Raw genomic sequence first — 12500 nt, forward strand, 5'->3', positions numbered from 1 at the left:
TTGCTTCACTCAACTAGTCAGGCTTGTCTCCATGAATTTGCTCTTGACAGGTTGATTCGCTATGGCCGCCCACTTGTCACAAACTTGAACATCTCCACCACGTTTCCTTGTCCACAGTTCTCCATCTCGATCAACAGTCCACAGTTCTTAACGTCATCGGTGTCGCAGTGGTTTGATCAGTGAACCATCTCAGGGAGACATTAGGTATAGCCGGTCCGTTGATTAAATTGCTGACTTAGGAGTTCACGACCACACACGGTTGACCAAATCTCTCCTCTCTCTAATCTGTAAGGCTTCCTGTACTCCACTGACTTGAGCCTCAAGGCCAGCAACATTGTCCTTTTCCTCACCACCAAGGAATTGGAGCAAGCGTGTCATCTTGTCTCCATCATCTAGGTCTTCCCGCTACATTATGTGGTGCTGAAATCGTCGTCGAAAGAGAGGGAACAGGTCTGGGACTCCGGTTGTGCTGGGGGTAAATCTTGGTTGGAGGCCAGTAAATGGATGTGGCGACTACAACCGGTACCCTCATGTGCAGACGCAGTTCAACATCTTTTTCAAACATCTTTTTGAATGCTCCACATATATGATCAACGAGAAGTCCAAAAATCATTTCTCACCAAACTCAGTGTCCTTGTATATGCCATCCAATACGGACCAGTACACACTCTGGTGGGATTTCAGAATTTCTGCCATTTGAAGCACCTCTGGAGAACACAGCTAGAAAAAAAGAGGTGAAATAAACGGTTCGACAAGCATAAGGTGATGAATCAAAAATCAAAGAAGCAACAACGCGAGAATATTCTCAAAGATCCGACGTATCATCTCATTTTACCTCGTCCTTAAATATTCATATTGAACATGTTTGAAATATGAACAGCAAGCGATTGGAACAACTTTGTTTGGTTGATGTGCAATGATCGCAACTTCGAAAGGTTTATGAGTTTTCCGAAAGTGTTTAAGCATATTATTAAATGTCGCTTACTCCAGGTCAAACGCATACAAGGCAAAGAAAGCGCAAACATTTGACCTGTTCGTGGATGGAATTGACCCGATGAAGACGCGTGTTCCAGAAGTCAATCTCGACACAGGGCTTGGGATTAAGCCCTTCCAAGAGTGGTTGTTCCGAGTCGCTCTCCAACACGTCATGAATTTCATGGACCCAGTCGATAACCGTCGATTCAAATGCTTGCAGGTGCGCAGAATCTGACAAATCACTGCAACGCAAGCACATCCATCGTCAATACGTTTGGGATGCTGAACACGGAAGGCTTTCTCATGGAAATCCATGATATATACACTTTGAAGGACAATTGCTTACCAAAGAGCATCATGCGAAAAGCTCAAGTCTCTACATTTACATAAGAATGCTTGTAAATCAAGAGGAGTTATTTAATTTTTATTGCTCATCATCATGTCGTTTCTCACAAGAAATCATTTCAGTTTTGTTCTCCGACTGCCTTGTGTATATCTGTATGTCCCATTGCAATGTGTTTCCATACGACAGATTCAAAGTATGCAATCTTCTATCCGTATCATTTAGCTCTTCCATCGAGCTCAATAACTGTATGAACGGAGAGAGTTCATCGAACACGATACCCCACGCAGTGTTCAGGTATGTACAGGAGGGCCTTGCCGTTCACGAAGGTTACATTCTTGGAAATAACCGTGAACGTCAAATCCACAAACATTGAGGAGAATGGGGAAAACAGGGTTGAGGACTTCAGCTTGAAAATTTATCCAAACAGTATCCTCAATTCACATGTTTGTGCTCTTTATTTCAATTCATAAAAGAATTAAGAAGATAAACTAAAGGATTATTATTTCATGTGCAGCCTGTGGCTGCTGGTTGCATCACTGCTGGGTGTGGATGTTGCACAGATGCAGTACCCCGTTTCTCGTAAGCCAGTGCCCATTTTGCCGACCTCGGAGGGGTGACAGGCTGAGTTAACCCACCTGATGTTGTTTAACGCCATGACAGGGGCTCAAATTCAAGACCCTGAGATCTTAAGCCAGCTACCTGAACCGTTGAGCCAACACCAGGGTTATTTTCCTGCATCAAGAACATAACATGAAGTATATTTTGAGTTATTAAGATCATGTAAATTGCCTTTAATAATAAAGATGATAAAATTAATCCAATAATTCGATGGTGATGTTGATGGTGACGATAAAGAAAAGTTGATGGAGATGATGATGTCATGGACTTTGAGGGGGTTATCCCTTTGAACCCGAGTGGCCGGTCAACCAGCTGCTATTGAAACCTCCATATCCCCAGGCGGCCAGTCGACCGTCCGCCACATGTTGTTTTTTTATTTTTTGTAAATACATGGTCGAGACAGTCTGTGATTCAAAATATCATTTATTTGTAATTACACGGCAAGAAAAGCATTTTCACATTCACAAAACCGAAATCATACAAATGTCAATTTTTCAATGATTTTTCTCCAGGGAGCCGAGGGTGGGGGAGCTGAAGTCTAAGGAGCTCAGGGTTCAAAAGGTTAATAAAACAACGATTTTAAAGATCGATAAAAGAAAATCCACAAGTTTAGCGCTCCTGAAGCAGTCTTACACACCAACCACCTTTACAGACTGTAATAAGACGACGTTGAGTCGCAATTTAGGAGATGAAGGCTTTATTGATCACCGTCGAACACGGCGTCAATCAGCATCGTACATATCCATATCGGTCGCTTCTTATTCACCCCGACACACACGCCATGCCCTCGAATGCGACGTATCGATATATTGCATGGTTATCGGAAGCATTATGAAGGCGATTTGTGTTACACAGTCTTCAAGTTAAGTACATAATTTAATTCAAATAAAAGTTTAAAGAAGTTTAAGGGTAAATAAATGAATAAATTCCGGATTTTACCACCATTTTCCCCAGTGTCTGTTACACCAATCTGTCAAATACATCACATTCGTAATTTGTGCCTGTTTTAATTTACGTCCTTGATGACGTCCTGAAAAACAGTAAGTTTCCTGTTTGGAATGATTTAAAATTTTGTTTAACTTGCCAGGCCTACAGAGTAAAAAAATCTCACTCCTCTCTGTGCATGCGTCATCTTCCTCGATCATAAACTTGGAGGACGGACGGAGGGACGGATGGACGTGAGCAAATTGCTGAACCCCGCTTTTCACTTCGTGTGCCCAGGTAAAAAAAAAAAAAAAATTCAAGCTTACTCACGTTTCCTTCAAAAGGTCGTCTGTTTTCACACTTGTAATAGGCAGAGTGAGCAAGGTTTTCCCCTGGATCAGGCCGTTCACCACTGCAACGTCCCTCTTTAGGCGCCGTGCATGCTTCACTATATCGTCTGATGAGACTTCAGGCCAGTCTTTGTGGTTTTCTTTGTTGCTCAAAAGGTCAAACAGAATCTGCACAATCCAAGATGGGATGTGAATGAGGCTAATTCTCACAAGGCATCAGTTTGTGGAACAGCTGAGTTCGAACAATGTGAGCAGTCATATTCAAAGACCGATGGAGGGACTTAATGTAATATTTAAAACTTACAAATAACACCTGTCACTTCGCTGAGGGGAATACTGAGAAAGGGGAGGGGGAAAGAAAGGGGGGAGGGGAGTGAGGAGCGGTGGGGGAAGGGAAGGCAGCAAGAGGTGAGAGCATGGCAGTGAGAGAGGCGGCACGGGAAGGCGGGATAGTGGTGCTCACGAGGGACAAGACAACAGGAGGACGAGCAAAAGGATGGAGGTGCATTATATGGCACAAGGCCGAGCACTGCAACACATCGGCTTCAGATCCAGATTGTTGCAGGTTTGAGGGAATTGGCGGCTGTCACTGTATTGTGGCACCCATCAACATGAGGATAAGTTGCATAAAGAAGAGGTGGGCGGGGGGAAGGGAATGACAATGTGGAGCAGAAAGAGGAAGTAAGCATGGAGGAGAAATTAAAAGAGAGAGTGGAAGGTAAAGAAAGCATGTCAGGCACAAAACCCAAAACAGCAGGATGGCCACAGGTGACAGGTGGCTTCACCAAAGTATGCAATCAATTGAAATCAGACTGACTGAGTGAAACCTTTAAATTGGTGAAAGTTATCAGCAAAGTAAGTGCTGTGCATGTTTACTCAAGGAAAAGAAAATCAGCAACAGGAAGTGAAAAGCATGGAAGGCATCTACTTGTCACTGCAGGTGGTCAAGTTGCGAGTTGCAGAGGATATCTGGACAAGAGATCACGTTAAAAGAGTGCAGGGCACCGTCAGTCTACCAATCCCCATTGTGTTCTTTTTCATTTGCTTGCAAGACAGGGCAGTCTTGGTGTTATTTATTTATCATCTGATAACATGAGCCTCCACTCACTGACCGGCATGCTTCAATGCTTTGTCTGCGGTTGATTATAATCATCAGAGCGAGCCGAGAGGAGTACCACCAGTGACGTACCTCACCTCGTTCACCATTTCAAAGGGGAAAACAATTTATTTAAATCACCTCTTCCAGGAAAATGCCAAACTCTTCCACGGGGGACTCCATGAGCTCGCCAAATAAAACTCCTCGTTCATCATTCTTCTCGAAATACACACTTTTACCTTTAACCTGCGAACACACAACACAGCACAAGCAACGTCAGACAAACTCATTCCGATATGTACATTTAATTAAAAACATTGCTTGTCGTCTTCAAAAGTTTTTCCATCATTAAACAAGACATAATTCGAGATCGCGACGTCGACCGACATGCGTAACCCACATGTAGTCTTTGCTTCCTCGACCTTTGACCTCAAACCTCAAGAACATTTGACTTCAACATCTAATCTGCACATATCATGGTACATGTACTTCATTTCGTTCAAATCTCCAACAGCCAATGGTATCACCTCAAAAGGAGTTTAAACGTGACCTCTGACTCTTGAACTTTCAGGAAAAAATAATCCATCATGGACGGACGGACTAACAAATCGTTTTTTTTTTTTTGGTTTTTTTTTCTCCCTTCCTTCGGTATGATGGTGATTTTGATACTTCAATTTCTAGTGCGGTTATAATATAATATAATTAATAGGCTGCCCCACAACGATTTAAATCATAACCGCACTGTACACTGAACACCGTCATACCGAAGAAAAAAAAACCGGGAGTCTGGAACACTGACACTAACCATTACCTTGACGTGTTTCGACTTATGAGCACCTTACAAGTAACGTGTGTCTGTGTGTCAACGATCGCATATCGTGCGTTCAACTTATTCCCATCGCATGCGGAGCGTGTGTCATACGGCAAGTACGTCGTAAAATTTTCAACATGTTTAAAATTACAAGACGTACTCCATTTAATACGACGTATGATCGCGTACTTTAGCGTTCTATTCACGCATACCAAACTTACCCATACCGTATTCGACGTGCGCCAGCGTTTTAGACGCATTTTTCAGAGGTCGGCATACGCTGGCAAGATGGCCAAGGTGTGACTGCGATGTTGACACTTCCATTTCTGTGGCGGTTATGATTTGAATCGTTGTGTGGCAGCCTTTTCATAACCTACGCCACGTCATCGTCGGCGATGCGTGCAGCGCGCTATGCATAAGTTAGACTATCGTTGGGCATAGGTTGTGAAGGCCGACAACAGGTTCAGCATTCGTTGGTATAAGTTATCTATAACACAACGAAACGTTCTGTGTCCGTTACTAATACGTTATGCATAGGACCAAGTCATTATGAATACGTCCGAATCTTTAAAAAAAAACATCAAAAGTTCATCGTAAGCCAGCGTTTTACATAAATTTTAATGCGTTTCCATTGCTGGCTAAAACGTCAAGGTGTGACTGGACGTTTAACGACACTGTGGGATCCGTAACATCCACCAAACAATGCGAGCAGACAGACCCCAAGCTGAATGTGCGTCCAAGGGACGGCACACTTTGTGATGACACATTATTAGCGCAATAGCCGCTCGCCGCTAAATGACAACGCCCTCGCCAAACATATTGTTGCGGATTCGCGCCCGCCGGCGTGCTGACGGCCACGTAACTCGAATCGCGGCACGTCGCCCACCGGACGGACAATCCAGTCGTGACCCTCTCGGACTAACGCCGGGAACCAGTCACGGGTGGACCTTTCGGTCTCACCGCGATCGAGCCAATCAGCCCTCGCGTGGGATAGGGTTGCTCGCCAAATTCGACCTACCTAAGTACCCACACGGAGGGTAGACCGGGCGATCGCACCTCACCGCAGGTCGACTTCGGACACGGGCCACTTAAGCGACCCGTTCCGTACTATCGGGATAACCGAGCGGTGTTATCGTCGGCCTCGACGGTTCGATTAATTATCGGGCGTATTCAGCCCACTACCAACCCTTTACGTGAAGCAAGATGAGGATTCAATGAAAGAAATGACGAAGCGAAGCGGGAAACAGTTCAACATAAAGCACATTTATTCGCGATGAACGGAAAGCACACATATACAATTCCACCAAAAGCACATAAAAAAGAAGACAAAAAGCAAATGCGACAATGCAGATCTAATACCGACTACGCGAGCACGCGGCAACACTTATACAATTTTACTTCACAGACGGCACCGACAACACATATTCCCAAAGCAAAAGAAAAGAGAACACCCTCAAGGATGAGGCGGGCCTGAGGCCGAGACCGGATCGGGCCTACCCGTCTGGTGATGAGACGCGGAGCGGCGATGGTGCCTCAACTCCGCGGGCCTCGCGGACAGTGTCTGGTAGGGGGTGGGAAAGGGGCCCCCTTGGTCGCACTATCTCAGCGCGGGGGGAAACAGGATGGGGTTGCTGATGCTCGGGGGAAAGGAGGATTTTTACTCTGCCTCGAGTCCCGCGACGAGCGTCTCCACCTCGGCCAGGTCGCGCCGTCGGCCTCCCTGGTGTGCAGCTCCCGGCACGCCGCGAGCACCCCCTCGTCTGCCCTCGCCGCCTCTCCACAGCTCCGTCCTCTTCGCTCCGACTCCAACGCACACGACGACGACGACCAACAACCAATTCTTCCTCTTCCCAACTCCACCGACTGCGAAGTCTTAACTCACTGGACTGACGAACGCAGCCGCTTATATCAGCCCCGTGGCTTCGCCTTTGACCCCCTGCCTTCGACCTTTCACCTCGCTCCCCATTGGCCCGAGAAAAAGTGGGCGTGAATGCATTTTGATCCATGAATTTGCATATAGCGACCGCCCTCCAACGCCCTGGAGGCGGGGCCAAATCGCCCCTCGCTCACCGATTGGACGGAACAAAAGTGGGCGTGTGTCGTTTTTGATCCGTTTTTGGAGCGGAAAATCCGTGGTTTTGTACACGCTGTTCGGCGCGCGCCCTGCACGAGTCCAACACCGGTACCCACAAGCGGCGCAAGAACGGTGGCGATGCGACGGTTGCGAGGTGTGACGTGAAGCGGCGCCGCGGTGGGTGGTTGATGTTGTGGTTGGTGGTGGTAACAATGGCGGTTGGTCCAAAATAAAGATAGCAAAAGAAAAACGGCTATCCTGAAGAGTCGCAGCACGCATAAATGACATGTATTCCCACTAGACAACGGGTTTGGGCCTAACTACACATATACTTACCGAGATATCTCACCTAAGGGACCTGAATGGTGGTTTGCGAATTTGGTAACCACAACAATATTATTGCATAGCCATTCTCATACCTAACAGGACCACAAAAAGGTGCTTCGTTCCTCGTTTTGGTCGCTTCGGCCCCTCTGAAACAAGCAGTACTCGAAGGACACTCGGTAGGGAACACACCTCCGTCAGGCTGATTAATTTACCTTTTTTATCCCACTGATAGGACAGATCTGGATTCGGTGCTGAACTAAAATTTAATCAGCTTATTCTTGTCACCGAACCAACTCGTGCACTAAGTTTCGTCCCAATCCGTCCCCAACTTTTTCAGATATCCTGCTCCATGTCGTTTTCGGGCCGATCTCTCAACGGTGAAAAATCACGAACTGGCAGACAGGGGTGCAAGCCAGGAAGGAGAGCCACTTGGCCTCGAGTCACGTGACAAGCCGTCTGTGCATGGCAAGGGAATGCAAATGAGTGCAGGAGGAAAGCAGGGAAGGATGGGGAAGTAATTTTTGGGGGTTAAGTTGATATTAAGGACGAGGGAGGTGGAGGAAAGGGAGGAGGTGAAGGTGAGGATGAGGATGATGAAAGACAGAAGATGAAAGACGGAAAGCTCTTTGACGCAGACCGAGATTTCACCGAAATTGAATCGATTCATCCTTGTCACACAACGAACCCGTCCGCCAAATTTTGTCCGAATCCGTCAGGAACATTTTGAGATATCTTGCTCATGGACAGAGAAACAGGGGTGAAAACAAACTCCGTGCACCTTCGGTGGCGTCCGTCCATCAGGTGAGACAATCACACACACAGGTAGTGCCGGGGCATGAGGGGCACATTCTGCAAGAGTGATGATTCCTGGGTCACCACGACCCTCGACGAAGTTCCTGGGCCACCACGACCCTCGAGGAAGTTCCTGGGCCACCACGACCCTCGAGGAAGTTCCCGGGTGACCACGACCCTCGAGGAAGTTCCTGGGTGACCACGACCCTCGAGGAAGTTCCTGGGTGACCACGACCCTCGAGGAAGTTCCTGGGTCACCACGACCCTCGAGGAAGTTCCTGGGTCACCACGACCCTCGAGGAAGTTCCTGGGTCACCACGACCCTCGAGGAAGTTCCTGGGTCACCACGACCCTCGAGGAAGTTCCTGGGTCACCACGACCCTCGAGGAAGTTCCTGGGTCACCATGACCCTCGAGGAAGTTCCTGAGTCACCACAACCCTCGAGAAAGTTCCTGGGTCACCATGACCGTCGAGGAAGTTCCTGGGTCACCACGACCCTCGAGGAAGTTCCTGGGTCACCACGACCTTCGAGGAAGTTCCTGAGTCACCACGACCCTCGAGGAAGTTCCTGGATGACCACGACCATCGAGGAAGTTCCTGGGTCACCACGACCCTCGAGGAAGGAACATCTTTGAACGACTTTTGATCAGTGATGTTAAAATTCACACAATACATACGGGAAGCTGTAATTAAGCGGGAAATGTATGTTTTTAAAAGTTATTTTTCTGACAGAGCTTGGCGGGATCAGTGTGCATTAAAAAAAAAATTTACATTCGAGGCTCGAGGACCCCCAAGGCAGTCGTGGGCCCGTCTTGTTCGTCGCCTCTCCGATGTTCTGAAAAACATGGCGAGAGCCGTGATGTGAGACGTGACGCGTCAGGTTGGGTTGAACGGTCTGATTGGCCAAATTTGAATCCGTGGGGCGGAGCCTCGTTCCCACCCAAACTGATGCCTTTCGCGATCCTTTCACTGCTTCCCGTGAAAACGAACGTCAGTCAAGTTCGTATCCGTTACCCCTTTACCCGATTCAGAGAAAGGGTTGTACCATTATAAAAATGGGGGGGGGTTGTTGTGGATTACAAAAAGGGGGAGAGGGGGTGTGCAAAAGAAAGATTATATACAATGGAATAGTGTAAAGGGGTAAATCGGGTAAATTAGGGATGAGGGAAATAAATTTGAATCCGGTAAAGGTTCGAATCCGGTAATGCTTTGAATTGGAATTAAGGTTTGAATCCGGTAATGGTTTTAATCGGGTAAAGGTTCGAATCCGGTCATGGTTTTAATCGGTAATGCTTTGAATTGGAATAAAGGTTCGAATCCGGTAATGGTTTTAATCGGGTAAAAGTTCGAATCCGGTAATGGTTTTAATCTGGTAATGCTTTGAATTGGAATAAAAGTTTGAATCCGGTAATGGTTTGAATCGGGTAAAAGGTTCGAATCCGGTAATGGTTTTAATCGGATAATGCTTTGAATTGGAATAAAGGTTCGAATCCGGTAAAGGTTCGAATCCGGTAAAGGTTCGAATCCGGTAATGCTTTGAATTGGAATAAAGGTTCGAATCCGGTAATGGTTTTAATCGGGTAAAAGTTCGAATCCGGTAATGGTTTTAATCTGGTAATGCTTTGAATTGGAATAAAAGTTTGAATCCGGTAATGGTTTGAATCGGGTAAAGGTTCGAATCCGGTAATGGTTTTAATCGGATAATGCTTTGAATTGGAATAAAGGTTCGAATCCGGTAATGGTTTTAATCGGGTAATGCTTTGAATTGGAATTAAGGTTCGAATCCGGTAAAGGTTCGAATCCGGTAATGCTTTGAATTGGAATAAAGTTTCGAATCCGGTAATGGTTTTAATCGGGTAAAAGTTCCAATCCGGTAATGGTTTTAATCGGGTAATGCTTTGAATTGGAATAAAGGTTCGAATCCGGTAAAGGTTCGAATCCGGTAATGCTTTGAATTGGAATAAAGGTTCGAATCCGGTAATGGTTTTAATCGGGTAAAAGTTCGAATCCGGTAATGGTTTTAATCTGGTAATGCTTTGAATTGGAATAAAAGTTTGAATCCGGTAATGGTTTGAATCGGGTAAAGGTTCGAATCCGGTAATGGTTTTAATCGGATAATGCTTTGAATTGGAATAAAGGTTCGAATCCGGTAATGGTTTTAATCAGGTAAAAGTTCGAATCCGGTAATGGTTTTAATCTGGTAATGCTTTGAATTGGAATAAAAGTTTGAATCCGGTAATGGTTTGAATCGGGTAAAGGTTCGAATCCGGTAATGGTTTTAATCGGATAATGCTTTGAATTGGAATAAAGGTTCGAATCCGGTAATGGTTTTAATCAGGTAAAAGTTCGAATCCGGTAATGGTTTTAATCTGGTAATGCTTTGAATTGGAATAAAAGTTTGAATCCGGTAATGGTTTGAATCGGGTAAAGGTTCGAATCCGGTAATGGTTTTAATCGGATAATGCTTTGAATTGGAATAAAGGTTCGAATCCGGTAATGCTTTGAATTGGAATAAAGGTTCGAATCCGGTAATGGTTTTAATCGGGTAAAAGTTCGAATCCGGTAATGGTTTTAATCTGGTAATGCTTTGAATTGGAATAAAAGTTTGAATCCGGTAATGGTTTGAATCGGGTAATGCTTTGAATTGGAATAAAGGTTCGAATCCGGTAAAGGTTCGAATCCGGTAATGCTTTGAATTGGAATAAAGTTTCGAATCCGGTAATGGTTTTAATTGGATAATGCTTTGAATTGGAATAAAGGTTTGAATCCGGTAATGGTTTGAATCGGGTAAAGGTTCGAATCCGGTAATGGTTTTAATCGGGTAATGCTTTGAATTGGAATAAAGGTTCGAATCCGGTAAAGGTTCGAATCCGGTAATGCTTTGAATTGGAATAAAGTTTCGAATCGGGTAATGGTTTTAATCGGGTAAAAGTTCCAATCCGGTAATGGTTTTAATCAGGTAATGCTTTGAATTGGAATAAAGTTTCGAATCGGGTAATGGTTTTAATCGGGTAAAAGTTCCAATCCGGTAATGGTTTTAATCAGGTAATGCTTTGAATTGGAATAAAGGTTCGAATCCGGTAAAGGTTCGAATCCGGTAATGCTTTGAATTGAAATAAAGGTTCGAATCCGGTAATGGTTTTAATCGGATAATGCTTTGAATTGGAATAAAGTTTTGAATCCGGTAATGGTTTGAATCGGGTAAAGGTTCGAATCCGGTAATGGTTTTAATCGGATAATGCTTTGAATTGGAATAAAGGTTCGAATCCGGTAATGGTTTGAATCGGGTAAAGGTTCGAATCCGGTGATGGTTTTAATCGGGTAATTCTTTGAATTGGAATAAAGGTTTGAATCCGGTAATGGTTTGATTCGGTTGAAGGTTTGAATCCGGTAATGGTTTGAATCGGATAATGCTTTCAATAGGATAAATGTTCGAATCAAGAAAAGGACCGCGCGATGCGTCGTCGTGGCACGTCCAAGCTCGTCGAACTGGGTCAATTGACCCTCGGCTCCAGTGCAACACACAAAATGTCCACGTGGGGTATACGTACACAAAATACGTACGCAGTCCGTGTGGAAACTTATGCAGGACGCCAAATCGGTCGAGGATAATCAGGGAGGTGTGAAAATATTAATTAATTAAATGGTTCGCTCGTTGAAGTTTTGGAAATCAATGGTCAATGTTTCCGTGACATCACTGTGCCGGTTGGATTTCGAATGGGAGTGAAGATTAGAGGAAGGGGAGGGACGTTGACATTGAAAATGGTGTTTTGGACGTATGTGGGCATTGCGGACCGTTTTATAAAACGGCACCTTCGAACAAAAGCCGAGAGAGAGTGCAAGCATTCCAGCAGTGTGGAAGGCCACCACGAGCACCACCACGTGGTCGGCCTCCTGCAAGTGCTTCACACATCGTCGATTGTCCTCACTCGCCACAACCTTCGCCCATTCGTCCGCCTTTGTCTGCACGACCTGCAGCACCATCGTCTCGATGAACTCAAGACCGCACACCGCCATTGGTGCCGTGACCACGTGCTGCAACAAAGAGAAAACAACAAGGAGGTAAAAGGTCATGTTTGTCTCCTGCATTTCATCGTTGCTGGGAGCACCGGCTGTGCTACCGATGCGGTGCCCCCCTTTCGTAGCTCGGAGCAGCAAGTGATTTCAGAGTGCCCGCGATAACTCGC

At 45.6% G+C, this 12500-nt stretch overlaps 1 protein-coding gene across 1 annotated transcript in view; it reads right to left on the bottom strand.

Annotated features, from left to right (window-relative positions):
- Positions 1-518: 518 nt before the first annotated feature.
- LOC147012518 (dynein axonemal heavy chain 17-like) overlaps positions 519-12500 on the bottom strand; it is a 13411-nt gene continuing 1429 nt past the window's right edge. Inside the window, exons 2-6 of the mRNA XM_085853490.1 lie at positions 12127-12348; positions 4451-4555; positions 3194-3381; positions 1031-1217; positions 519-720 (exon numbers count right to left, since the gene is read on the bottom strand). Of these exons, the coding sequence (XP_085709616.1) occupies positions 610-720; positions 1031-1217; positions 3194-3381; positions 4451-4555; positions 12127-12330 (795 nt within the window). The 5' untranslated portion in view covers positions 12331-12348 and the 3' untranslated portion in view covers positions 519-609. The remainder of the gene's footprint in view (positions 721-1030; positions 1218-3193; positions 3382-4450; positions 4556-12126; positions 12349-12500) is intronic.

Source organism: Eptatretus burgeri, chromosome 14 (genome assembly GCF_056783735.1).
Source record: "Eptatretus burgeri isolate ZD-2024b chromosome 14, Ebu_testis_v1, whole genome shotgun sequence".
NCBI classification, from domain to species: Eukaryota; Metazoa; Chordata; class Myxini; order Myxiniformes; family Myxinidae; genus Eptatretus; species Eptatretus burgeri.